This window comes from Uloborus diversus, chromosome 7 (genome assembly GCF_026930045.1).
Source record: "Uloborus diversus isolate 005 chromosome 7, Udiv.v.3.1, whole genome shotgun sequence".
Classification (NCBI taxonomy): Eukaryota; Metazoa; Arthropoda; class Arachnida; order Araneae; family Uloboridae; genus Uloborus; species Uloborus diversus.
The window spans coordinates 41,523,736-41,549,421 of record NC_072737.1 but is presented as its reverse complement, the minus strand read 5'-3'; the positions used below and the strand labels follow the sequence as shown (position 1 = coordinate 41,549,421).

At 33.0% G+C, this 25,686-nt stretch overlaps 1 protein-coding gene across 2 annotated transcripts; it reads right to left on the bottom strand.

Moving 5' to 3' along the window:
* On the bottom strand, positions 1 to 25,686 carry LOC129226534 (uncharacterized). 2 transcript variants are annotated; one of them, XM_054861143.1, is made up of 4 exons: positions 25,584 to 25,680; positions 13,765 to 13,872; positions 6,371 to 6,548; positions 1 to 248 (listed from the first exon to the last, which is right to left on the bottom strand). In XM_054861143.1, exons 1-4 carry the CDS (start codon positions 25,621 to 25,623, stop codon positions 17 to 19), a joined length of 558 nt encoding a protein of 185 aa, XP_054717118.1. In that variant the 5' UTR covers positions 25,624 to 25,680; the 3' UTR covers positions 1 to 16. The 2 variants fall into 2 exon arrangements, 1 of the variants encoding a protein (XP_054717118.1); XR_008580794.1 differs by lacking the exons at positions 1 to 248; positions 6,371 to 6,548 and adding an exon at positions 7,904 to 8,039 and having other exon boundaries at positions 13,761 to 13,872; positions 25,584 to 25,686.

The following is a 25,686-nucleotide window of genomic DNA, read 5'->3' as shown; positions in this document are numbered from 1 at the left end:
TTTCTGTTTTATTTTATTAAACACGATTGCTTTCGAACCAAAATGCTTCTTCAATCATTCCTTTTACATCCTGTTTTGTTTCCAAATAACTAATGAAGAGGGTATTCAAGTTTTCCAAATCAGCAAGACTGCAAGAACGAAGTAGAAATCCCGATTTTCTAATCAGTAACAGTAGGGAAAGTTTTGACAAAGATCCACATGATACTCCAACTTGGTGCAGTACACATGCAACAGAAATCAATGATTCCCTGGAGAAAGAGAAAACAAGGTTACATTATAAGTTTTGGCAGTTTTTCTAAAATTTAAATGAAATCTGAAGAAATGTGTTTGAAACACAGAAACAATTGAAATTGTAAGGAATATTAACGAAGTTTGGTTCTTTTTTCTATCAATTGCATCTGGAAATTTATAACACAAAGAAAACGAATGCAAAAATACATTCAAGATTTTACAACACATATGTTTTTTAAGAAAATGTTTCAATATTTTTTTGTTACAGGCACTTAATGATTTATTTTGCTCGAGAATTATTTACCTTTAGATTAACACTAACATACTGAAAAAATATTACTAGAGGATTTGAAAAAATAAAGGCGAGGGTTATACTTTAAAAATAGTGAAAAATTTATTTATTAAAAACCAAAAATTACCTGCTCTGTTAAACACTTGATAAAGTTAATAAATTATTTTATTTGCATAGTACAGTCGTAAAAAAATTTAAAGTAATTTGATCCCTAGTGTGACGAATGCAATTTTTGAATAAAGCAAAGAGCCTATATGTGTACCTATTGATCATGAACAAAGTCTAAAAATTTCATGTAACAATAAAAATCAAAAGACATAGCGTAAATTTAAAATAAATATTTGGTGTAAAAAGAGCTTAATTTCTCTAACTTACGTGTGATATTAAATTTATATCGCATTTGCATAAACTTAACTTGACCATTTAATATTAACTAGAATTTGCAGTTTACCAAATGTTACCATTATGTATTTTTCAATAACAATATTATTTAATTCAAAATAAGTCACTACCCAGTTTGAAACTCACAAAACTATTTTAAATAGCAATGATAATCAAGTAAATGAAAAAAAAAGAAATAAGACATTGAAAAATTTCCGCAATAAATATAAATATATTCCAGTTACAAACTTGAAATGGAAGAAAGTTAATCGTACATTATCATCATTGCAGAAGTTCTCTGCATATTAATGCCTATATGAAGGCAATGGTTTAGAAGATTTTTTGTAGAAATTCTTAATAGGTTTACCTCCGATGTGAAGACATTGATTCGTTTACTTTGCTGTAGAAATTCTCTACAGTTCGTTCCAAAAAAACAAAAACAAACTAGTTCTTAATTTTTACTGTAGTAGTTCATTGTAGATCAACGACATTATAAAGACACTGATACGGAACCGATGCAATAGAAATTTTTTGTAGGTTAATTTTGGTAGGAAGGTCTTCATTTGAAATTCCGAGGGTTTATTATTATGATAAAGACATCAATTCGGTTCCTTTACTGTAAAAATTCTCTGATATTTGTTACAATATAAACACTAATTCTTAATTTTTATTGCTGTAGTTCTTGAAGGAATACATTCATTCGCGATGGTTACAGAAGAAATTCTGTGCATATTAACTTCAATATAAAGATACTGAACCTTCACTACCTTTTTACTACTTGATTTTGAACCTTCGTTGCAGAAGTTATTGATGGCTTTGATTCCAATAGGATGATTGTGATTCAAAAGCGTTCCCTTGAAAGTTGAAACTTTCTGTAGATTTATTTCAGAACAACAATTTGAAATTGGTATTGTAAACATTATCTGCGATTATTAAGCAGTAGGTAAGTTAACGCCGTTAAGCCAGGGCAAAGGCAGAACTGCAAGAATTGTACCCACAGTCCGGTTATGACATCCAGAGACTGCAGTCCGTCCTTGTTATGGACTCATTAGTCTAGAATAGTGCATAATCGAGCGGGAGTCAGATGTCATCAACCAAGCTTTTCCTCTAATTTACGAGTTGAACAGCAGCATGGCTGCGGGTTCTTGCTGGTGAGATAGATTTACTTTTCCCACCAATTTGTTGGCACTCTCAGCTTCAATGATGACCTCTGCCTCAAGCTTGGTTATTCACTGTTTCAGGCTGATGAGTCCTTAACAGGAGCGAAGCTGCAGTTTCTGAATGTGATAACAAATCTGTCGGTATATTGCATGCATCTTTGTGATTAGTTACAATTTGAACGCTGTGACTCTAAATCGCAATGATAATAATCTATGTAGATTGACTCCAGTGCATTGGTTTATTACGCTTAATGTAGTAACTTTTTTTTTAGATTTATTAAAGTATGAAAACTTTGATTCGAAACCGTTACAGCAAAAATTGCAATGGATAAAATACAATGTGAAAGCAAAGATTTCTACAATGTTTATTGTACAAATCTTTTGTATACTAATTTCAGTGTGAACACATTTATTTAGACGACATTTTTATCGCCAACGTAGAAATTCCATGCAAGGAATTTCAATGTCAGAACATTTACTCTGAATCAGGGTTGGCAAGGTTTCAGACACTAAGGTAAAAACCACAGTAAAAACCATGGTTTTTACCGTCCTGTCCAAAACCCTTGTGTCCAAAACTGTACAAAACTATTTTTTCGGAAACGATATTTTGTGAGAAAATATCAAAAACAGAACAAAATGTGTCATAATTATGTTTTTTTTTGGACTATCTAATAATATTTATTCAATATTAATATTTATTCATATATTAATATAAGTTGCATCTATACTTATACTTGAATGTTCACATTTATTCAATGTGAACGTTCAAGTATAAGTATAGATGCAACTTATTTAGACAGCATATTTTAATCTAGTTACGTAGAAATTAAATTATTCATTAAATATTTCAATTTGTATGCATGAGTTTCTTCTTTCCCCCCCCCCCCCATAAACCAAATTTTTCGACATTTTTTTATATACAAAAGAAAGTGTTCAAAATGTAGTGTAATAATTGACAAAAATCCTAAAAATTACATTTTTTGTAGTTACAGAATGTATTATATTAAAAATATGAACTAAAACAGGAATAGCACAAGTTTTAAAATATAAGTGTTTAATCATCAACTTCTTGTTCTTTAATGTATGCTTTGATAAATAATTTTCGTTAAAACATAATGTAAAACTTATTTGCAAAAAACCATTAAAATTAAATAAGCTTTTTTTTAAATATTGCAAATTTAAATTTGATTTATAAATGTAACTGAAATTAGTTGTCTTGGTAGTGTTGTGAATTTACATTCATAACTCAACCAACTTTCATAGAAGGAAGTTTTTATGTGATAAGAGTTATGGCAAATTATTTTAAGTAAAATATTTTGAAATGAACATTTTGAAAAATATTATCAAATATTCATTAATTAAACCTCATTAATGTTTATATTTATGCATGACGAACATTTCAGTAAATACGAATTGATTAGGTTACATCCCTTTAGCTTTAGCATACTTTTGGACAGTTTTGGACGGTAAAAACCACCTGTCCTGTCTTAAACCGCTTTTGGACTGTTCAAAACCCAACCCTGCTCTGAATCCTTACAGAATAGAAATTATATGTTGATTAATTCCAGTGTAAAGATACTGGTACGGAGTCATTATATTGAAAGTCATCTGTATTAATTTTAATCATGCTAAAAAAGAAAGAAACTGATTGGGCTCCGTAATGGAAGACTGATGTTGACACCGAACTTATAAAGAAAAGCGGATGACTGAAAATGCACGCTGAATTAACTTCTTCCTAATGTTGAAGATAATTTGTTTAATAAATTTAATAAGAGGTCAATGCAATTCAATTTGGAGAGAGAATTAAAGGGCAATAAAGTAAATAATTCGAGGTATAAAAGTGTATTATCACGAGTAACGAAATTTAATTTACGATCAAGTCTACAAAGTAGATATTATACGGACTAGAGATGTTTACTAAAGAAACGTTTTACACAAAGAGTAAAAAGCAAAGAAAACTTCCATAACTTGCCAATGATTGGCGTATGTTACTGCGAATTGCATGGAGTACAAAGATAAAAATACATTTAAATTATGTTAAGATTTACAAAACACTAATTGGTATGAAATTGGGGAAAAAGAGTAAAAATGTTTTTTATCCAAAAAAAAAAAAAAATGAAATTGAAAACTTACTTCAGTTAATTTTAAATAAATGAAATGTGCCAATTTACCTACGACGTTTACTCAAAAAGAAAAAAAGAAAAAATGATGAAAGAAGCATTACTTTTCAAGAAGTTCTTATTTGTTATAAAAAGTCTGATTCTTAACAATGAAAACAAAAAAATGAATCAAAAAGCCATTAATCAAAAAATATTCCTTTATCTCTTTGAAAATAGTTTTTTGTATGACTTAACCACAAACTCTCAATTTTTAAGGAAAAATATTTTTTTCGCTATAGTTTCTCTGCAATTTGAAAACCAAAAAAAAAAAAAAAAGAGTGGCTCCTCTTTAAAAATTTACAATAACAAATTCTTTATTATTTTTCAAAATCAAATTAATCATCAATTTTTTAATATTTCTTTTACACAATATAAAATATTTTGATGTCAGTAAAAGTATATTTTTCATTCCATACATCTTCATGGAATCGATATATATTGCACTTAGTAGTGGCAATAAAATATTTACGACGTTATGAATCTCATGGCTTCCCAATCCATTCGAAAGTAGCCAAAGTTGTTTAAAACTTGACTGGTTTTTTTTCCAGAATAAAAAAAGACGCTGTGATGAAATGATGTGAATACGAAAAACGTAACAGTCTTTAATAGTTTTGGCAACTTTTTTCTCGGATGGATGAGATAAAAGACGACAGTGAATTACATAAATTTGTATGAAAAAATTTATTACATGAACATTGTGTATTTCTGAGAAGGAAAGAAAGAGCCTATTAGCAATTCCCATGAAAAGTTATTTAGCTTTTTTTTTTCTCACGCCTTTGATTTTGCACAAAATCTTAAAGAATATTATTGCAAAGGTATTTTAGTTGCGATACTATGATTGAATCATAGTCTTTACCTGGTTTAGGAGAGATTTTTGATGTGAAATCGTTATAAATACACTTTTCTGAAAGATTATGAATTAGAATAATCCCAATGATTGACGGGGTGAGTGGGATGTAGTTTGCAAAGCACTCATCATTCTGCGTTGCTAAGAAGTAAGTATTCAAAAAATAAATTAAAAAAGTGGTTGTGTAAAAGTTATAAGGTGTAAGTGCGCCAAATAAGGACATCCTTAAGTTTATGTCGCAGTATCTCGCTCATTTATGATTCAATTCGTTCTAAAATTTGCAAACTCATCCCATGACTCATAAAAAGCAAGAAAAGAACAAATAATGCCGCCAGTTGTCTTCAAGTTTTATTTTATTTTCCGCCGCCGTAAATGGGGAAAAAAAATAAATAAAACTATTGAATGAAAATAAAAACACCTCGTCTCCACAATAACTATTTCGCTGTAAAAACATTTTCTCTTTGAATTTTTTCTGTAGTAATTCAGTCGTACTTATCTCCCTTTGACTTGCGTCAATGTTGAGTCTTTTACGACAGTATGGTATTTCGAGTTTTTTTAATTACCTCTTTCCTATTTCTTTAAACTAAAAATCAAAAACATATTTAGGGTTTGTACATTTTTCAAAAAAAAAAAAAAAAAAAAAATGCTGCAGAAATCATTTTTAGTCTTAATGGTTTTTTAGATAAAATGGTTTAAAGTTCTCCAATAGACGTTAATGTTAAAATATTTAAATTGTTCCGAAAATATCCTTTCAATAGATAAATAAAAAATTCTTACTTTTTATACATATTCATCAATAAGAGATTTTTCGAAGAAATTTTTTTTTTTAAAGCAATTTCGGATATATACTTGTCTTATATTTTCCCGTAGACGCTAATGTTAAATTTTTTCAACCGTTCCACGTTTAATGAAAAATTGTTCAAATCAAAAAGTGACGTATGGAAATGAGGGGTCCTTGTCGAGATCTTTCGATTAAAACATGTTTGTTCGAATCGGATAATTCACTTAAAACTTAAAAAAGGGGAGGGAGAGGGACAGACACTCTGCCAGACACAGAATTTCTTTGTCTCAAAATCATACTTTCAAAATTTTAATTTTTTCATGTTTTCATTTAATTATCGTATTTATGTTGGACTATTTTTTGTTTATGACATATTTTTGAGATGCATTAAGCCTTCTATGCTATTTCTTACTTTTACGGGAAATTAGGTTTAAAAAGAGATTTTTTTAGTTTTACTAGGATAATATCAAGCGCTTCTAAAGAAATAAAAAATAAATAAAAAGATCAGCCAATACTTACAAACAATGTAAAGAGTGGGAGGACGCATCCGTTTCTTGATCTGGTTCCAAAAGGCTTTGGTTTAGTGAATCACGCAGATAGACCTTGTAATCCTCTACCACATACTGACTTCTTAGTTCGCATACTGGGTAGTGTGTAGAGAATGTGATTTTGAGACAGACGACATTGGAAAGGAAGGCTGAAAGTGAAAGATTTCAAAGCAAGTTTCACAAGTAGTTACACTAAAAAAACAGTGTTCGAAACTTATGTATGTATATACGAGCTGCGTTGCCCGGCTTTGCTCGGTCCGCCATGAAATTAAAAATTGTGTCAATTGACGTATATTCAGCAATCAGGCTTAAATAAAAGAAAAAACAATCATGCAAAATTCCCTTTCAAACAATGACGACGGATATTAAAATACTTTTAAGGAATCAAAATGAGAAAGATGGATTTAAAAAGCGTTACCATGGAAACACGAAATAAAATAAGTTTTCAAATGAGAAAGATGGGAAGAAACATTGGATTCAAAAAGCGTTGCCGTGGAAAGGCAAAATAAAATGGTTAAAAACTTGAATAGAGAACAGATTTTTGAACTTTATTTAATTCGCTTGTAACTTTTTTTTCTAAGTGAGATAGAGGGTTAAACTTTCGACCGTAAGTCGAGTTAGATCTGGAGTAAAAAAAGCAGCTCTTTCCAATGGTGTCAAAAATAAAACTGTGAGACATTCCTTCACTTTTTATTGGTGGATTTAATGAAAGAAGTAGTGCCTAAATTTCAACTAAGTCTTAAAAAAATCGAGCTAAAATCACAAATAACTCCAGCCGTAATAAAGTTAGAGCATTGAAACAAATTGCGTAGAACGCGGAAAATTCTACCCTTTCCAACGATATATAATATTACTATATGCAAGTAATTTTTCACCCTCATGTTCAGGAATTTAAGCGAAAATTGGGCCCAAATCGGAATTAAAAAAAAGAACTATTCATGGAATTTTTTTCGAACTGGTCAGCAAACCTTTCCAGGACTTAAAGGAACTAACTGTGCAAATTTCAGCGAAATCGGGCGGGTAGTTCTCGAGTTTTGCGAGTTCAAACGCACAGACGCTTTTAGGAGATTTCATTTTATACGAGCATGCTTGCGAGAACTTAAAAAAAAAAAAAGTTTGCTTGCCTGAAATCTGAAAAATTACGATCATTTGATTGCAAACACAAGAAGCAACTTCATATCACATAATCCACTCGGCCAATTGCTGCAGATTCATGGGTAACTAGCATCATTTCCCGATTATAATTAAAAAATCCAAAAGATAGCTTTGTCTCATTATAACCCGCGTCTCATTGTGCCCCACCCTCCCCTAATCTATAAGTCGACTCACCGAGAAGAAGCTGTCAGAATAAAACTAAATTTTACACACTTGATGGCAACAGTGGTATTAAAAAGTGATTTAAAAATGAAAGCAAAATGATCATTAATTGCTGGAAAAATCCCAAATGATTGGAGATTACCCCGTTGAGCTGCATGTAAAAAATACTAACCCTCTTGGAGAGTTTTGATCCATTTGCACACAGCTCATGCAAAGCGTTCCGCACATTTTCAAAATCATTCGGACGAAAAAATAGTACCGAAAATCCGTCTGGGCAAGAGCTGATGTAACTTGACAAGCAGTTGAAATACTCGGCATAAATACTAGAATGGAGAGAGACAATATAGGTAAATAATGAAAATATTTGTTATGAGTGCTAAATTAGGGAAGAACGTGTAATAGCAGACATTGGAAGTGTTCAGAATATACAATAAAACATGGAAAACGACATTTAACTTGACAAACAGCGGATACATTCTTATTTGGAAAGGGCTGTGAATCCTAGTTGAAAAATTGCTTTCAAGAAAGAAACTTTGTCAACTTCGTCAAGAGGTAACAGCCGTAGTATCAACTTCTCTCGACACCATTTCCATGCCACATTCTGTGAATTGATTTGCAATAATTTTCCCTTAAAAAGCTCTACCATATGCTACACAATATTGGCAAACTTTCAAACATAATGTCTTTCAGCATTGACTGAAAAGTATGTCTTATTAATAACAAAACGGTGCTTACACATAACACATTAGTTTGGATTTTAGTGTACCATTTTTAACAAGACCTGCTGTCCCTGACACGGTCCACATGAACTCCCAATTGTTTACTCCGGTTTGCAAGCGGAAAATAACTGCGAAAGAGTTAATTGACGGAGGAAAGTATTAAAGGGCTATAATTGGTCCGCGAGACAGGGTCTAATTTGAACAAGATATCACTAAAGTTGTGGTTTTCTATAAGTGTTATAGCGTACTATCTAGGAAGCCACATGAATAGTGCAATAATGAAAAGAATTGAAATAAAAGTAGCATTCAAAAGAGCATATTGCATTTCTTTTTTCTTTTTTTTTTTTCTGGCGCAAAAATTATTTGTCAGTTATCGAGACATAAGGTCATAAATTCTTCCGAAGTTTTAAGAAGAGCGTCAAATCTGAAGACTTGGCAACAAATTGAAAGAACCACGGGAGTTCAACGTCTATTTGTGGTAGGTCTTCCAACGGCCAAGTGTATGAAAGGTGTCATCAAGTTTGCACCGGAACTCGCTAAGTTTGGCGACTCTTCCTAAAATTTCGGCAGACATAAAGATCTCATATTCCTATAACGAGGACACGAGGGCAAATAAATGCGTACATAAGCCTGTTTTACTATAGTCTTTCGAGAACTACTTGCTTTTTTTCATTGTTACACCATTGTATGGCAGACATAATTTTTATCGAAGTACAGTAAAACCTGTAAAGTTGACCACTTGTCTATGTTGACCGCTTTTGTCAGGAACGGAATTAGTCCTATCTCATACAATGAAGGAAAACCTCTGTAACTTGACCACCTCTCTATCTTGACCACCTGTCTATCTTGACCACTAATGTACACCAAATTTGGTTTGGAGTATTGTAAAAAACCCTTTGTAAGTTGACCACTTGGTTTATTTTCTTAAACTTTCTTCAGCAAATTATTCTATTTTATTATCTATTTATTTATTTATTACTATTATTCTTATTATTATTATTTTTATTATCTTTTTGATAGCTTTCTAAGAATGTTTTTAATGCTTTGATGACAGACTAGCATTTTACTAACTAAACAACAGCATAAAGCTTATGCTGCTCTTTATTCTCCAAACTTGTTTTTCATTTGTTGTTCTATTTGAGATAGCTTTTTGTACTGTTCAATGAAAATAGGTGTCAGTAGAAAAGTTCCAAGTCTTTTCTTTCAGTTGCAATATCTTGTGGCAACACAGGATTTGTGCTACAAGGAGCAGGCCCGGATCTATACATTTTGGGCCCCCCTGCAACAAAATATGTAGGGCCTCTCCCTAGTGGCCAGCAGTGTCTATTTGTAAAGTAAATAAGTCTTAGTGCTAGTTTTTTTCTATTTTTTCTTCAATTTCTAGGGCTGTTAGCCCCTTTAAGGACAAGGGCCCCTCGCACTGCGGATACGCAGATCTGCGCCTGCTAATGAGTAAAGTTACATATTTCTGGTGCAAGGGATTAAGAGAGAGGAGATTTTAATTTTGTCTTTATGAACTGGGAGAGTCGAGCTTGTTGCTCTTTGTGCTATAAGTTTCACATAAAAATTCTTCAAAAAGAAAGTTAGTTGAACTTGAGATTAACAAAAAGCATGAAATATTAAAAAAATTAATTGAAAATGGAGAAAGCCAGAGAAAATTAGCTGGCACATATGGAATTTTTAAAACTACAGTGTCTAATATAGTTAAAAACAAGGAAAAAATAACAAAATTATTTGAATAGTATTCTTAATTATTGTTTCATTTTTAATGATGTGAAACAATGAAAGTCAGTTGAACAGAAAGAGTAAGGGTGAATTATTCAAAAAATGAATACATGGTGCAAGAAATGTCACAAAAAAAAAAAATAATAATAATTACCGCCCTTTATAAGTTGACCACCTGTCTAAGTTGACCGCCAAAGTACTGCACCGCGAGTGGTCAACTTACACAGGTTTCACTGTACATAAATTCAATTTATCCTTATCTGGTTTTTCACGATGAACTTGGTTACCCAAATCACAGAGCTGCGGGGAAAAATGGAGCAACATGAGACAGTTTTGCTGAATTTTTTTTAGCGGTCACATTTATTGAAAATGTTTTCCAAGGTATCCCCATCACCTCGCAGCGGTTCCCAACCCATGGGCTGCGGCCCACAAGTGGGCCGTGAACAGCGTGTTACTGGGCCGTGGACACTGGTTAAGAACGTGAACCAACATAAATCTTGGGGATCTTAATTTCCGTTTTTTGAGAAAATTTACATATTAGATGTACCGCCACTCAAAAGCTCTCCCTGGCTCATAGCTAACAGAAAATTTAAGATAAAAAAATTTTCATATGTCTTAGGAACTTTAATTGAAGAAGAAATCTAATGAATCAGAAACTCCTTTACAGAAAATTGCCAAAGAAACTACTAGTATTAGCTTCAAGCTTCAAGTTAAAAATGGTCCTCCTTAGTTGAACAGCCATGACTAATCAGTGAATTGAGACATTTATGGTTTTTTTGGACAACCTACCTGTTTGAACGAGACTTTTTCATTGCAGTTTTTTAAAGAAAGAATGTAGGAATGCATTGAATTTTGACAGTTATTTGAGATTGAAACTATCCAATTTTAATCCAGATATGAACTCTTATGTAGAGAAAAGACAGCATCGAAAATCTCATGGAGCTTTCACTTTCCAGACTTCTTTTTTAATTTTTTTACAGGTATTCCAGCTAGGTGAATGCAATAAACTTAGTATTTTCTTTCTCAAAATTATTTTAAAAAATGTTTTTGTATAGTATACCTATATCAGTGATGAAGCATGAGGGGAGAGGGTGGTTAAAATCTCCAAAACTCTTGTTTTCAACACCATTCAATCTTAATACAATATATTATTTACACTTAGGGACAGTTATGAGCAGAAGCTATCCTCCACTCTCCCCCCCCCCCCGCCCAGAAAGGAAATTTTGGCTGTGCAAGTAATATACAGTAGTTTGTGGACCTCAATGATGTTTTCTACAAAACTGGTGGGCCGCACAACTAAAAAGGTTGGCTACAGGGTTTTTTTTGAAACTAAAGCACATTTTTGACAAAACTAATATAAATCTTACTAAGTGTTTCGGAAACCATTCCAAAAAGTGTGCTTTAAAATGTTCTAATAAAGAGGACAAATATCCGTCTTCAAAAGTGTTTAACTAGACAAGTTTAACTAGACAATTAGTAAAATTAATGAGATAAGTAGTAGGGTCATTTTTTAAATCAAAGAAAGAATATACAATTTTTAGATAACCACAAACTTAAATTAGCAAAAAAAAAAAAAAAAAAAAGGTTAAAGAAATTTTTTTTGTTGTTGTTTTTTTACCACGCTGAAATCTATACAAAAATATATGAAAATCCAATGCAGTTTTTTTACTTACAAATTTGTGTAGTTATGAGAGCAACTTTCATGTTCTTTGGGAAAAAGTCTTTATATGAGAGTATTGCAGGTGGGAGTTTTCATTTTGCGTTTGTGAACAAAATCAACTCGAGTGGGTGGATAATAGAGTGGGCAGTTCTTTCAGCAAATAAAAATTCCTTTTTTTTTTCAAAGAACGAAGCAGTTGGAACGGAAATGCTTCCGCATATTTTTGCACTCGTACCGAGAATACTGAAGGAGAAATACCAAAGTTTGAATTAGTTTAAATTATATTTAAAAGTTAACACTGAATTTTTCGAAAAAAGCATAGCGTAATAAGAAAAATACTAATAATGGCATTACTCATTAAATACCTTTTTCTTTTGGAAGACTTTGTTTTACATAGAAGTGCTTTCGATAAAATGATAAGATTGTCCTGAGAATGTAGACAATATGATACAAAATTTTCTGTCACTCCTAGGATGCATTATGTTAGCAGTAGATTTAAGTACAATATACGTGTGAAGTACAATATTGTGTACAATATACACAAATAATACAAAAGTTGTCGCTGATTCTCAAGCAAACTTAAATTCACTCGTCCTCGTTTTTAGCCTGGTAGAAAGTATTGGATTCGTAGAAAAATTTTCACTAAAAAATCGTCCTTAATTTCCATTTTGCCCACCTCCGAATGAATGTTGAGTTTTTTTCGACGCGACCAAACGTGCATATATACTTAAGAACGTATAAACGCCCGAAATATCCAGTTTGACGATTCCCGAGTGAAATACTACGAGTTTTCTCGTGACGTCTGTATGTACGTATGTATGTGCGTATGTATGTCGCATAACTCAAGAACGGTATGTCCTAGAAAGTTGAAATTTGATACGTAGACTCTAGTTGTGCACCTTCCTTTTTGGTTGCATTCGAATGTGATCGCCAGGCTTCTGGCCGCCAAGTTTTGTTGCCAACTATGCGAGAAATTTGGCGATTTTTTTTAAAATCTGGTTTCAATTTGGCCATTGTTGGTGATATTTAGAAAGCTAACCATTGAATCACATTAAAATTTCCAATAATGGGGGAAATAACATTTAATTGGTGTAAAAGGAAGTCATGTCATCACATCAGCTCGTTTTTTTTAAAATTAGATCTAGGCGGGGAGACTACATTCCTAGATTTCATTTTTTAATTTGAACAATTTTTGTTCAATTTTAAACAGTTCAAATAACTTAACATTTGCATTGTGTAAAGAAGCTGCTACTTTATTAAGTCGTTCATTTATTTTTTACGTATCTATTTTCATCAGATTTCTTTTTTCCATTTCTTCTTCTTTTTTTTTTTTTGAGTGAAAGGCATATTTTTGCTTTCGAAAATCTGCTCTTCATGTTAAAACAGAGTATTTGACAAAATTTGCAACATTAGCTTTTTAAGAGAATATTAACCTGTTGTTTGAAAGTCGGTGTTGGTATGCGGGAGAGTAGGCTCGTTAAGTTCTAGACGGAACTTCTTGACTAAACTGGTCAGCTGGTATTCAATCTCAACCTAACATTTATTCATCTCATGCATCCTAGGGGTTATGGCAATTGTCTTTCACCCAACAACCCTTTCTGAATCCCCAGAATGGGTCATTAGAATGAACCTATCACTTATGTCTTTGAATATGGGCGGTTGTAAGGTTTTCTAACTAAAAGGCAACTAGTTGTTGGAGAATGAAAATGCGTTCAAATGAGTAGAGTATAAAGAAACATGAAAAACCTTCTTGGCAGTTTGAAATTTAGATATTTATAGGTTTTGAGAGAATTTCGTTTTCTACTCATAAGACATTTTACTGTATTCTGATTCAAATCACTTAGAAACAAAAGATAAACTCAAAAATAAATTGAATGTTGAAAAAAAAAAAAAACTCTACACGAAAATCATTAAAATGGTGAAGTTCAGAAAATACTTACTCACATAATTCTGTAAATTCTTGTTCTGAATTTGGTATTTCGAAGGTTCTAATTCCTCTGCTGCAAAAGGGCACTGGATCCTCGTTACACTCTACCACCTGTCCAATTCCACCTGCATAATAAAAAATTTAACTTGGCAATCAAAATGATCGCGTTAGTGTGAACAATGAAAAACACGAGAACAGCGTTACAATACACAAATAGCAATGTGAATTGCCATCCTGTGTTACCGCGATAGCAAAATAATAATAATAATTTGAATTTTGACATCTTGAATTCAAATTATGTTTTTCGCAATCACGAGTGTGTGTGTGTATGTAGGCGTCTGTGTTTGTGTGTGTATGTGTGTGTGTGTAGGCGTGCGTGTTTGTGGCCATGCGTGTGTGTATGTATAAGTGTGTGTGTAGGATATGGACGCAACCTGGAGACGGTTTTCGCTAGAGGAGCAGCATCGGGAGGGGCCGGTCGACAGTGATGCTATAGAGGAAGGCAGAAGGGGGGGGGGGGGGATCATTGGAATTTAAAAAACCACGAAGCACGAGTATTATTTTTATTTGCTATTTCGTTATTTTTCATGTTGTTTTGAGGTGTTTAACTTCAATTTGAGTTTAAGGCACTAGATAAGCATTTGTATAGTGGGCCATTGACATATTAGGGAACCACATTGCGCAAGGAAAGAATACTTTCTAGTAAATATAAGAGTTTGCATATAATTCGAGCTTGCTATGTAATGTTTCTGAAGGATCATAATGAGCCGTTAAAAAGCAAATGACTCAGTTCGAAAAAGGTGAGAGCAATAGTGCTTATGAAATTTATTTCCTAAAAAGCAAATTCATTAGATATTAAATGGTCTGCCGAACTTGGAAAAAAGAAGCAATGCATAAATAAATACCCTTAGTAACGGAGAAGAGTTATTTTTTTAATTAAAATTTACAAAAATCAGAAACTCTCAAAAACGGGCTTTGTCTATTTGGCTGATACTTTTTATCTTCGTCTCTTGTTACCGGTTGATCTTCCATCTCACCATTAGAAATTCTCTGCCCTCTTCTGTCTCTCTCTCTCTCTTATGTAAACGTATTAATATTTAGGGGGGGGGGTTAATGCTGAAATGATTTTGATTTCCCATGTTTTCAAGTGTGTTCAGCAATCTTCTCATAAAATCAACTACTACAGTGAAACTTGTATGTAACAATACTGTTTATAACAATAAACCTGTCCATAACGATAATTTCCTTTTCCCCAGAAAGATGTCAGCATAAATAATCAAAATGTCTGTAACGATAACCTGTCTATAACAATATTTTTTAGGTCCAACAGTATCGTTGTAGACAGGTTTTACTGTATACAGGGTTAGCATAAAAGAATATCTCGGTTTTAAAAATTTATATTTCATAAACTACATAAAATACACTTAGCACTATAAATGATACATAAAAATAAAGATAAACTGTACAAGTTTTTTTTTTCACTCCCAAATGTTCGATGGGTGCGCTTTTTGTAACGTGACACACATCTATATCATGCATTTTTGAGTGTTTCAAGGTCAATTTTTCGTAGTGCTACACATGTGTCTTTCAGTTCTTGAATGTTGTAGCAAATGTGGTGTATCAAATCTTTGAAGAAAGCTCATGAAAAAAAAAAAATACTTGGGTTTAGATTTGGGGATCTGGCTTGCCAATGCATAAAGGGTAAATTATCATCAGCTGCACGGCCAATCCAGATTTGCGGAACGTCAGTGGCACAGCAAGGTGGAAAGAAGGGGTTTTTTAAATTCCCTCCCAAACTTTCCGTTTGGGGATACCCCCCCCCCCAGAGGTTATGGTTTTAACATTGTTGTCAATCCTATTACAGTAGTTAATGCATGTGTAAGGCCTATTGTGACCAAAAAACCCCTCCCGGAAGAAATTTCTGGCTGTGCTAGTGCGGAACGTGCACGTTTAATTAGTTAATTACGTTTAAAAAAAAAACTCGGACAGTTTATCTTTATTTTTAGTATCAATTATAGTGCTAAGTGTAATAGTTTATGAAATATAATTTTTTAAAACCAGGATATTCTTTTATGCTAAACCTGTATATTTTTAAGTTGACTAAAAATTGCAAAAACAGGAAGCTTTTGAAACCAAGATTCCTTGTCAAAAGACTTCTCAAGCTCTATCGTTACACAAATACGAAGAATCACAATGACTACCAGATCAAAAATGTGAAATTTAAGATCTCGGCTGCGATATACGCTTAGTGTAGCGGAAAGAATACTCTGAAACATCAACAACAAATATTCATACAACATTTCATGAAAAGGATCTGAAAAGGAATGTATCTTTCTGGATTTAGGTGAAAGAAGGTTCGTTGAGAAAAATGGGAATAAAATTCTTGAGAACATTATCCACGAAGAAAGGTTTCTGTAGAGCTTATGGGTATCTAACTCGAAAACAACTCAAGCGTCAGATTAAATGAGCAACAAGACTGACGTAACACGTCTACTGTTCGACCTAATGCACGAGACACTGTTTTTACGAAATAAGTGTGTGTTTGAGAAGGAAACGACGGGACGTTAACATTATGTAATAAACACATATTATAAAATAAAAAAATGAAAAAAAAAAAAAAAAAAACCTCCACTGAGTCGCAAATGTAGAACCAAGAGGAAAAATTGAAAATATTTTTAAAAGCCATATACTATTAAAAATCAATTACTAGTATGTATTTGCTAGCAAATAGAAACTGGCCACAGATAAAAATTTTAAATCATTGCTTTTAATTTCCTTGTCGGCCAACAATGAATTCGGTTACCAATCGCGTGGAAAAAAGGCTTATCCGTATTTAAAATCCTGTTTTAAAAAAGCGTTATAATTCTAATTCTGTATAACATGGAAGTTATCTTCATTTGGTATTAAATTTTTAGTTTTTATATATGTTTTCACTGCAAAAATCGCGAAAAACATTTTAGAGGTTTTTAGTAGATATCTTCGTTAATGCCATCCGAAGACGCAACCTAGCTAAGAACACTCTCTAACCAACTCTCTTTTCAAACATTTTTTTTTTTCAAAATCGTTCCATCCGTTTAGGCGCTGGAGTGCCACAGACAGATACACAGACACATCAAACTTATAACCCTCTTCCTTTGTGTGTCGGAGGTTAAAAATACTGTTAAATAAACCGGAAGGTTTTTATATACTACTAGCGGTACCCGCTCGGCTTTGCCCGTAGCAGAAAATTAAAAGCTCATTTGATTCGCCTGTATATTTACAAATAATGGATGATGAATTTCTCGTCAATTTGCCATGTACATTTGATCTCCCATGTTACGGTTCCACGTTATGATAATTTACTCGTCCTTGTTATGATAATTTGCTCGGTAAAATGTTCTTAAAACTGGAATGTAAGGGAAAAAAATCAAATTTTCAAAAAATCGCTCCAAAGTACTCCCCTCAAAGATACGAACTAATTTTGTGCCAAATTTCCTGACAATCGGCCGAACGGTCTAGGCGCCGTGCGCGTCACAGACATCCAGATATCCAGACATACAGACTTTAATCTTTTCAAATAATTAAGATGAATGTATTGTGAAAAGTTCGAAAGAACTTTCTTTGTTCTGAAATTTGAAATTGAATTGGCAACACAGACATCGCATAGCTAATCACGTTTAATCGCAATTCTTTAAAAAAAAAATTATACTTTTTGCGATACAAATTTTTTTTGTTTAAAACCATCAGCAAGCTTAAACCGTTGGAAATCTCAAATCATAAAAAAAATCTCTTATTTTTACTGGGTTCATTATCCCAGATAATGAATGCTCTACAGTGAATAAGAAGTTATTCTTTTTTTTAATAATGTTCCAAAAGATTTTTTTTTAAATGAATTGGCAACAGTAGCTTCCTTCTGCACACTTACAGAAAAGAAATAAAAGGCAAAAAAAAAAGAACCACAACGTCAATTACTGTCAAATAAGAACAATAAGCAATCGTGATTGCTCAAAAAAACCTGTGACCCTCTTCCTCCAATCAATTCTAATTTGAATTCTGAAACTTTGAATTCAAATTATGTTTTTCGCAATCACGAGTAGCGACAAAACCCTACTCATTAGAGTTATTGTTTCTAGAAATGGCTCCCCCCCCAAGCATGTCCCTCCTCCTGGGTGGTTACGTGTGTATATTTGTGTGTGTGCATTCTTACGTGTGTGCCCGTAGGCCTGTGTATGTGTGTAAAGGCGCGCGCGCGTAGGCGAGGGTGAATGAGCATGCGTGTGTAGGACATGGACGCCACTACCCAGCAGAAGTTGATTCCGGGGGACAGTGCTCAGGACCAGAGCAGCCGTCCCGTCGCCGGTGGGCGGTGGTGCTGCTGGTCCGAGCTGAAAAAGGAACCACAACGTCAAGGACTGTCAAATGAGAACAATAAGCAATCGTGATTGTTCAAAAAAAAAAAAAAAATACTTTATGTACAATAACAACAACATATATGAAATAAATGAAAGAATAAGCAGAAGCTTTAATGAAACTTTCGTTTTAAACAAAAATATCAAACCTTCTTTGAATCAAACATTTGTATTTGTTCATGGGTTAGTTCGGTTGATTTATTAGGTAACTACTTCACTGTTTATTCAAATATAATAATAATAATAAATACGAAGCAGAACTTTAAATATTCTTTATGTTGCAATTATTTACATATGTACAAAGGTTTTTACTATCAGTTAAAAAATGCTACTGTTTTTAACTATATTATTATATAAGAATGTTCATTTTCAATGAACTTGTGTACATGTATTTATTTACTGGTCAGAAATTCCTAAACTTTATTTCAATTATATAAAAATGTCGCTAATTTATATTTAAAACATGAATCATTTACATGAAATACACCGCCACCTCATTAATTCCAGCCGAGGACTGCAGTTTCGTGTTTATTAGCACGCATCAGCCCAGCATAGGAAGTGACTGAGCAGGAGGTGTAAAACCTAATAAGAAAGCCAAGAGTGCCAAACAAACTGGTAGGCAATCTAAGAATTAGCACTGACCAGACGATTGACCGAAGCAGTGGTTCGGTACAACTCAAAATTGAAGGCAAGGCATGGTATTTTTGTAAGTTACATACCTTTTAGCCAGGGCTAAGGCAGAAATACATGAAATACACCGACAGAGCCCTGGCTAAAGGGCGGTAACTTACCGAAAATACCATGAGTCATTTGCAAGTCGATCGCATAGGTTTCAAGCAATTAAACAATTTTTGTGAATTGCACATTCTCTATTACTGTTTTCTTGTTAAATTTTGTACCAGATTGCTGGTTCTGATAGATCAAAAGAGCTTGGATTACGCGGTTTTCTAGAAATCCTTAGAACTATGACATGAACTTCGTAAATAATCACTATTTGTTTAATCAAAACTCCAAAATTTTCGTAAAATATCAGATTTTCTTAAAAATTACATAATTTGCTAGCAAAAAAAAAAGTAAATACAAATAAATATATTTTTTGCATCTTTTTGTCAGTATTTACAGAATGTATAACGAACAAACAACCCCATTAGCCACCTTACCTTTCATTATCATATTATGATGCTTGTATGAAAAAAAATGCAAAAACATGTTCTTAAATTTTAATAACATGAAGCTTTGATCCTCCCCTTCCCCCCTTTTTCAGCTTTTTGATCGAGATATTCCTTCACGAATGCAGTAAACTCAAAGATTTTCCAAAAATGTGAAAGGTTGAATACCCCTGCAATAGCTTAAGTAAGCCAAGAAAGCATAAGTAAGCATAAATTCCAAGATTTGATTTTCCAGTTGAAGTAAGTATTAAAATATTGCAGTGACTTTAATTTTTGCATCCATTGTACTTGAATGTAGTTTCTCCTAACTGATGGGTTCTAGTCAGTTTTTTTGCTCATGAATTAGACCGAAAATATTGGAACAGGAGATATTTTTAATCGTAAAATTTGTTCTACACTTGGATAAGCGTGCATACGGATAAAATAGATTTGGATCACACAGTTTTAAAATGCAGTATGATTTAAAACACTTAATGCTGGAGAATAAAAATAATATTTTAATTCAATATCTCTGTTTGCACAGTGCCGGTAAAAAAAATCTTTACATTTGGTTGGCAATTGAAAACTTTACATGCAAACTTCTTTTTATGACTTAACTTGGCATGCTCCTTAGTGATTTGGCCGAATATTCGGTATTCGGCTAATTCACAAGGGAGCATGCCAAGTAAAATCATGACAAGAAAAAGTTATGTTAAGTTTTTAAATGCCAACCAAATGTAAAGATTTTTTTTACCGGTACTGTGCAAACTATGTAGAATTTATTTTTATATTTTCGTGAAAGTATCTTTTATACCCACGGAAATGCAGGCATTTCTTTCAAAAATACGATTATTTTTAAAGGTTTTTGGCTAATAACACGCGGAGTTTTGAGTCAAACGTTACTAAACCTTCAGGATAATTTGACAGCATACAAGAGAAACATAATAAAATTTGAAGTTAAAATATTGAAAATTTGATCAAATATGAACGTTTAAAGCAATTGAATTTTCACTGCACATGAGCGAAACATAGCAATTTATAACCTTCATAATCCAAAGCCCAGATAAATCCTTCAGCTCGTGATAAAGTTCCAGCACGATATCTTTAAATTTTAAAACGTTATCAGTGATCTAATGAGCGGAATTCCAATAACTCTTTGATAGGCGACGACTCGTGAGGGATCGTTTGCAAATAATGTTTTTATCATGAATCACACTGAATGACGGCAGGCAAGTGCAAGGTCACCCATATGGGGGGGGGCAAGAGGGGGCTGAAGCCCCCCTTAGAAATTGGAACTTCCTTGCTTTTAGTACTTTTTTCTTTGCAAAAATGTAAAAACATTTCTTCTCCAGCCATTAATGAATAATTTATTAAAAATGTCATACTTTAATAACTCTAATCTGTACTGAAATCGGTTTCTACGGGGAAAATATCATGCTAAACCATGGGGGAAATATCTGCCCCCCCCCTTAAAAATTTTGCATATGGGCGCCCTTAGGCAAGTGTTATCAGTTTGCGAACGACCCGTTACGATCCGTCGCCTATTCAAGAATAATTGAAATTGGCTTATTAGATTGCTGATAACTTTTTAAATTTTTAAGATATCCAGCTGGAATTTTATCACGAGGCGTAGGATCTATCTGGGCTTTGGATTATGAAACACGCGCAGTGAAAACTCAACTGCTTTAAACGTTCATATTTCAACACGTTTTCAATATTTTAATTTCCAATTTTATTATTATGTTTCTCTTGTATGCTGTCAAATATTCTGAAAGTTCAGTAACGGTTGACGGGAAACTCTGCGTGCTATGAGCCGAAAACCTCAAAATAAAATTTGCATTTCTGAAAGAAATGCTTATATCTCCGTGGGTATAAGAGACACTTACACGAAAATATAAAAATAAATTCTACATAGCTTGTATAGTGCTGGCAAAAAAAAAAAAAAAATCTCTACATTTGGTTGGCAATTAAAAACTTTCCATGCAAACTTCTTGTCGTGACTTTGCTTGGCATGCTCCCTTGTGAATTGGCCAAATACAAAATATTCGGCCACAATCTAGCCCAATATACGGTATTCGGCCAAATAACTAGGGAACATGCCAAAAAAAATGACAAGAAGTTTGCATATAAAGTTTTTAATTCTCAACTAAATGTAAAGATTTTTTTTGCCGGCACTATATAGCTAATATTTAATAGAGAAAAATAATTTCACTTCGTCATTGCTCGTTTAAATTATCGTAAATATGAAGAAAACTTAAAATTTTAATCTAACAATAGAACAAAAGGAAATATCTTTTCGGAAATCCAAAAATTATCATATTTTTGACTCTGGATATTTGAAAATATGTTCCGTTGTTAATCTAGTTTAAAACTCATTAACCTTTCTTCGATAAATATTAAAAGTTAATTTTATCTTATTTCGTTGAGTAGAACAATAGGGAACATTCGGAATAAGTTTTCATTGTTTTTGTAAGTTAATTAGTCCATTTCGAAGTAATAAAGTTAGTTATAGCATATAACGAGAAAAGTAATGCTATTTTTTTGATAATTAAAGTTTTTCAAAAAATGTAATCCATAATATACTAAAGTAATTAAATCTTTCAGGCTTTATGTAAAGATTTTTTATAGGTTTAACTTGAAAATTTTATTTATTTTTTTTTCCCGTTTTTATCTAATTACGTACTAGAAATAAGTCGGAATTAACCCCTTCAGTCGGAATTATGAAATATTGGACCAAAAATGTTGATATTTGGTACAGAGTGTACTAGAGTAAAAGGTATTTTATAGACAAAATTTTGAGTTTGTAGGAGAAAAATTAAAACAGTTATGGCACGTCCAATGTTCCGGATTTATATTTTTTAAATCAATATATCATATACAAAAACTATAAAATACCGAACAAACTTCCTTATAAAATGTTCTACAAACAATTATAAAACATAATATAAGCGTTTGAAACGATTAATTAAAAATTATATATTTTTTAAAAAATCAGGAAAAAAACCTCGCTTTTCAGATGAAAATCCATGGCTGGAAAAATGAGCCACTCTCTATCTCTCAATCCTTATATGTCAGTATTGTCAATCCCAAAACGAAAAATTATTTCACAGATTATAATAAGTAGAATGTAAAGAGTCAACTACAAAAAAAAATCAACAAATTAAATCAATTATTAAATGATTAGTAGCTGTTTAAAGTGTATGTCCGGTATACCGGACACCAGGTCTGAATGGGTTAAGTACATTGCTTGTCCGCGTGCAACTTATATGACATCTATATCTCCAACCGTAAGTTCTAGATTCCTAGATACGCACTAAATTACAAATATGGTTAAAATAAATTGCAGAGGTAATATATTTAAAGTTTGAAGTTTAAAAAAAAGTGAAAAAAAAAAAAAGCCATGAAATTTTAACTTTCTATATGACACCCAGGTCCCCCATTCACGCTCAGAGAACTTTTAAACATGCAAAAACAATTTGAGCACAACACATTTGCCATCAGTACTACCAATATTCACCAAGATATGAAACGCAGTGATTTGTACTTTATACCACTTTACACTCGTGTTCATTTATATCTTGGGGGTAAAGATCTTTGGAAGGTGGTATACAGGATGTTTTCGAACTCATTAACAAAACTTTTTGGGGGGATAGTACACATCTGGACAAATGGCAAAAACAAGGGTCCCAAACGTCTTCCGAAGGAGATAGGCGCCATTGAAGTTAAGGGTCCAAAATTTCAAATGATCATAAAAAACGGAAAATTTAAACGTTTCATTTGCGGTTTTCGTTAACATTATTCTTTTTATCAGTATTTCCTTGAAGATAGATTTTGAAGATGTAGTTCAAAAAAATGCCGACAGAGGGGCTTTAAACTTTGGAGTAAAGCACATCTTTTTTTTCTGCTACTTTTGAATCTCATTGAATGTTTTCTAATGCTTGGACTTAAACTTGGAGCTCAAAATCTGAATTGTTGGGAGTGATTAAGTAGCGAAAACTTGAGCTTCCTTCAAAGGTTGAAATACACTTTGTCACAAAAAAATGTATGAATCAAGAATAAAGTGAACTGCAACCAACAAACTCGGCAGGAATGCAGTTTGGTAAGGAGATGATTAAAATTTCGTCACTAGTGACGAAAGGGTTAGCGCGCTATACGCATACAAGATGCGCAGATATGTACGATTGAATGTGTGAAAGCGTGTGTCAAAGGGCACTTCAAAAGAAACTGCCGAGTTGTAAGGACACTACTGTGAGTAGTACGACCTTCTAGAGGTATACGAACAATAGTTGGGCTTTTTAAAGGAACGTACAGTAGGTCTCAGAGAAGCAGGATGGTTTTACGCGCGTATATGCCGCCACTTTGGTTGGAGCGATACGGTATTAGCTTAGTGTAGGTAATAATAAATGAATTACTCCATTACGGTCGGTTAAGACATTGTAGAAACAGAAATGAGGGCGAAAATCGTACATCTTAAGAGCGGCCACTACAGTATAAAAAAAGCTAGCTAACATTAGTTCCTTAGCGTTTAACACCTTCCAAGAAACTGATGGTACCAAGAAAAACAATCCTGAGTAAACAGAAAAACGCTGGTATATCAAACCGGCGCGGCGTCCATTGCGATGGATTGGAGTTTCGCTGCACTTGATTACATGGGTTGTGACAGACAGGAGGCATGTTATCTTCAACGATGAATCCCGATTTATTCTCAGTGGTCATAGGTAACCTATTTCACTCCGTACCACGCCGTGTTTTGTCTTGTATAGCTGCTAAAGAAGGCTATACTACAACTTAGATTAGTAACCTTTATTTTGCCATAACCTCTTAATAAAACAATCTTTTGCTCTGAACTTGTAATTATTTCGTTATCTTGTTATAGGTCACATACATTTTAAATTTCGTGAAGATCACTTGTTTCCTTCTGGGTTGATGTTTTTTTTTTTTTTTTTTTGAGCAATCACGATTGCTTATTGTTCTCATTTGACCGTTTTTGGTGTCCGTGCCTTTTTCAACTTGGACCAGAAGCCTTTGCAGCACCACTGCCCACCGTCCTCTGCTGGCGGCGCGGCGCGGCTGCTCCGGCTTTAAGCTATCCGATCTCCTGGTCGGAGGCGTCTATGTCCTACACACACGCACGTTCACACACATACACACACACGACTTACACACACATACACTCACACACGCCTACGTGCATACACACAGGTCTACGCACACACACAACTATGCACACGTAACCGCCCAGGAGGAGAGGCAGGGTTGGGGGGGGGGGCAGGAGCCGTTTCTAGAAACAATAACTCCAATGAGTAGGGTCCTGTCTCAGTTCGTGATTGCGAAAAACATAATTTGGATTCAAAATTTCAGAATTCAAATTAATTTTCTTTTTTTTTTTTTTTTTTGTGACAGATTATATTTCAACTTCTGATCGCAGTTCAGTTTGCGCAACTTAATGAAGCCCAATGATTCTAATTTTGAGCTGAAAATTTAAGTTGAAGTCCAAGCATTAGAAAAAATCTAATGAGATTCAAAAATAGCGTAAAAAATAGTTATTCGTTTCTCCAAAGTCTAAAACACCCTCTATCGATATTTTTAAAACTATATCTTAAAAAATGTATTTTCAAGAAAATACTGATAAAAAGAATATTTTTAGTGAAAACCGCAACGAATCGACCAATTTTTCCGTTTTTTATGATCACTTGAAATTTTGGACCCTTAACTTCAATGGCACCTATCTCCTTCGGAAGCCGTTTGGGATCCTTATTTTTGCCATTATATTTTCGGTCCTGATATGTACTATCACCCCTTAAAGATTTGCCCAAGAATTAAAAAACACCCTGTATAAACGACTTAACAAATTTGATTTTTTTTTTTTTTGACTTGGGCGAACTTTTTTAATTGGGTATTTACGCAGTTTTGTGTAACACTTCCTATCATTTTTAAGTGGCGATGAAAAGAATAAATTATATGCAGTTGTTTCTCTTTTTCGGTTTTCTTTTAATAGGGGCGATGTCTTCTCATCTCATTTTAAGCACGATCCCTTAGAAATTTGAACTCAATTATCTTTTTGAGATTTGGTCGCAAATGTGGCCAATTGTTTTGCAGTTACTGTTTTTAATGTTTAGAAATTAACTAAATATGAATATTTTAGGAGTTGGAACCCACATAAATAGCTAGTTGTATTAAACTAAAGCTTTGTAAAGATTTTTATCGTTGAACTTACCATTGCAATTTCTACACACACAATATAAATAAATAATTAGTTGCATTTTGATACATCAATATTCATTTTGGAAAAATTCTTACCTTTAACTACCAAGAAAAGAACAAAAGCGTAAACTAGCATCGTTGTTTCAAGAAAATTCTTTCTCAACTTGTTTCTAAAGGAGAATAATGGCGTCAATTAAAT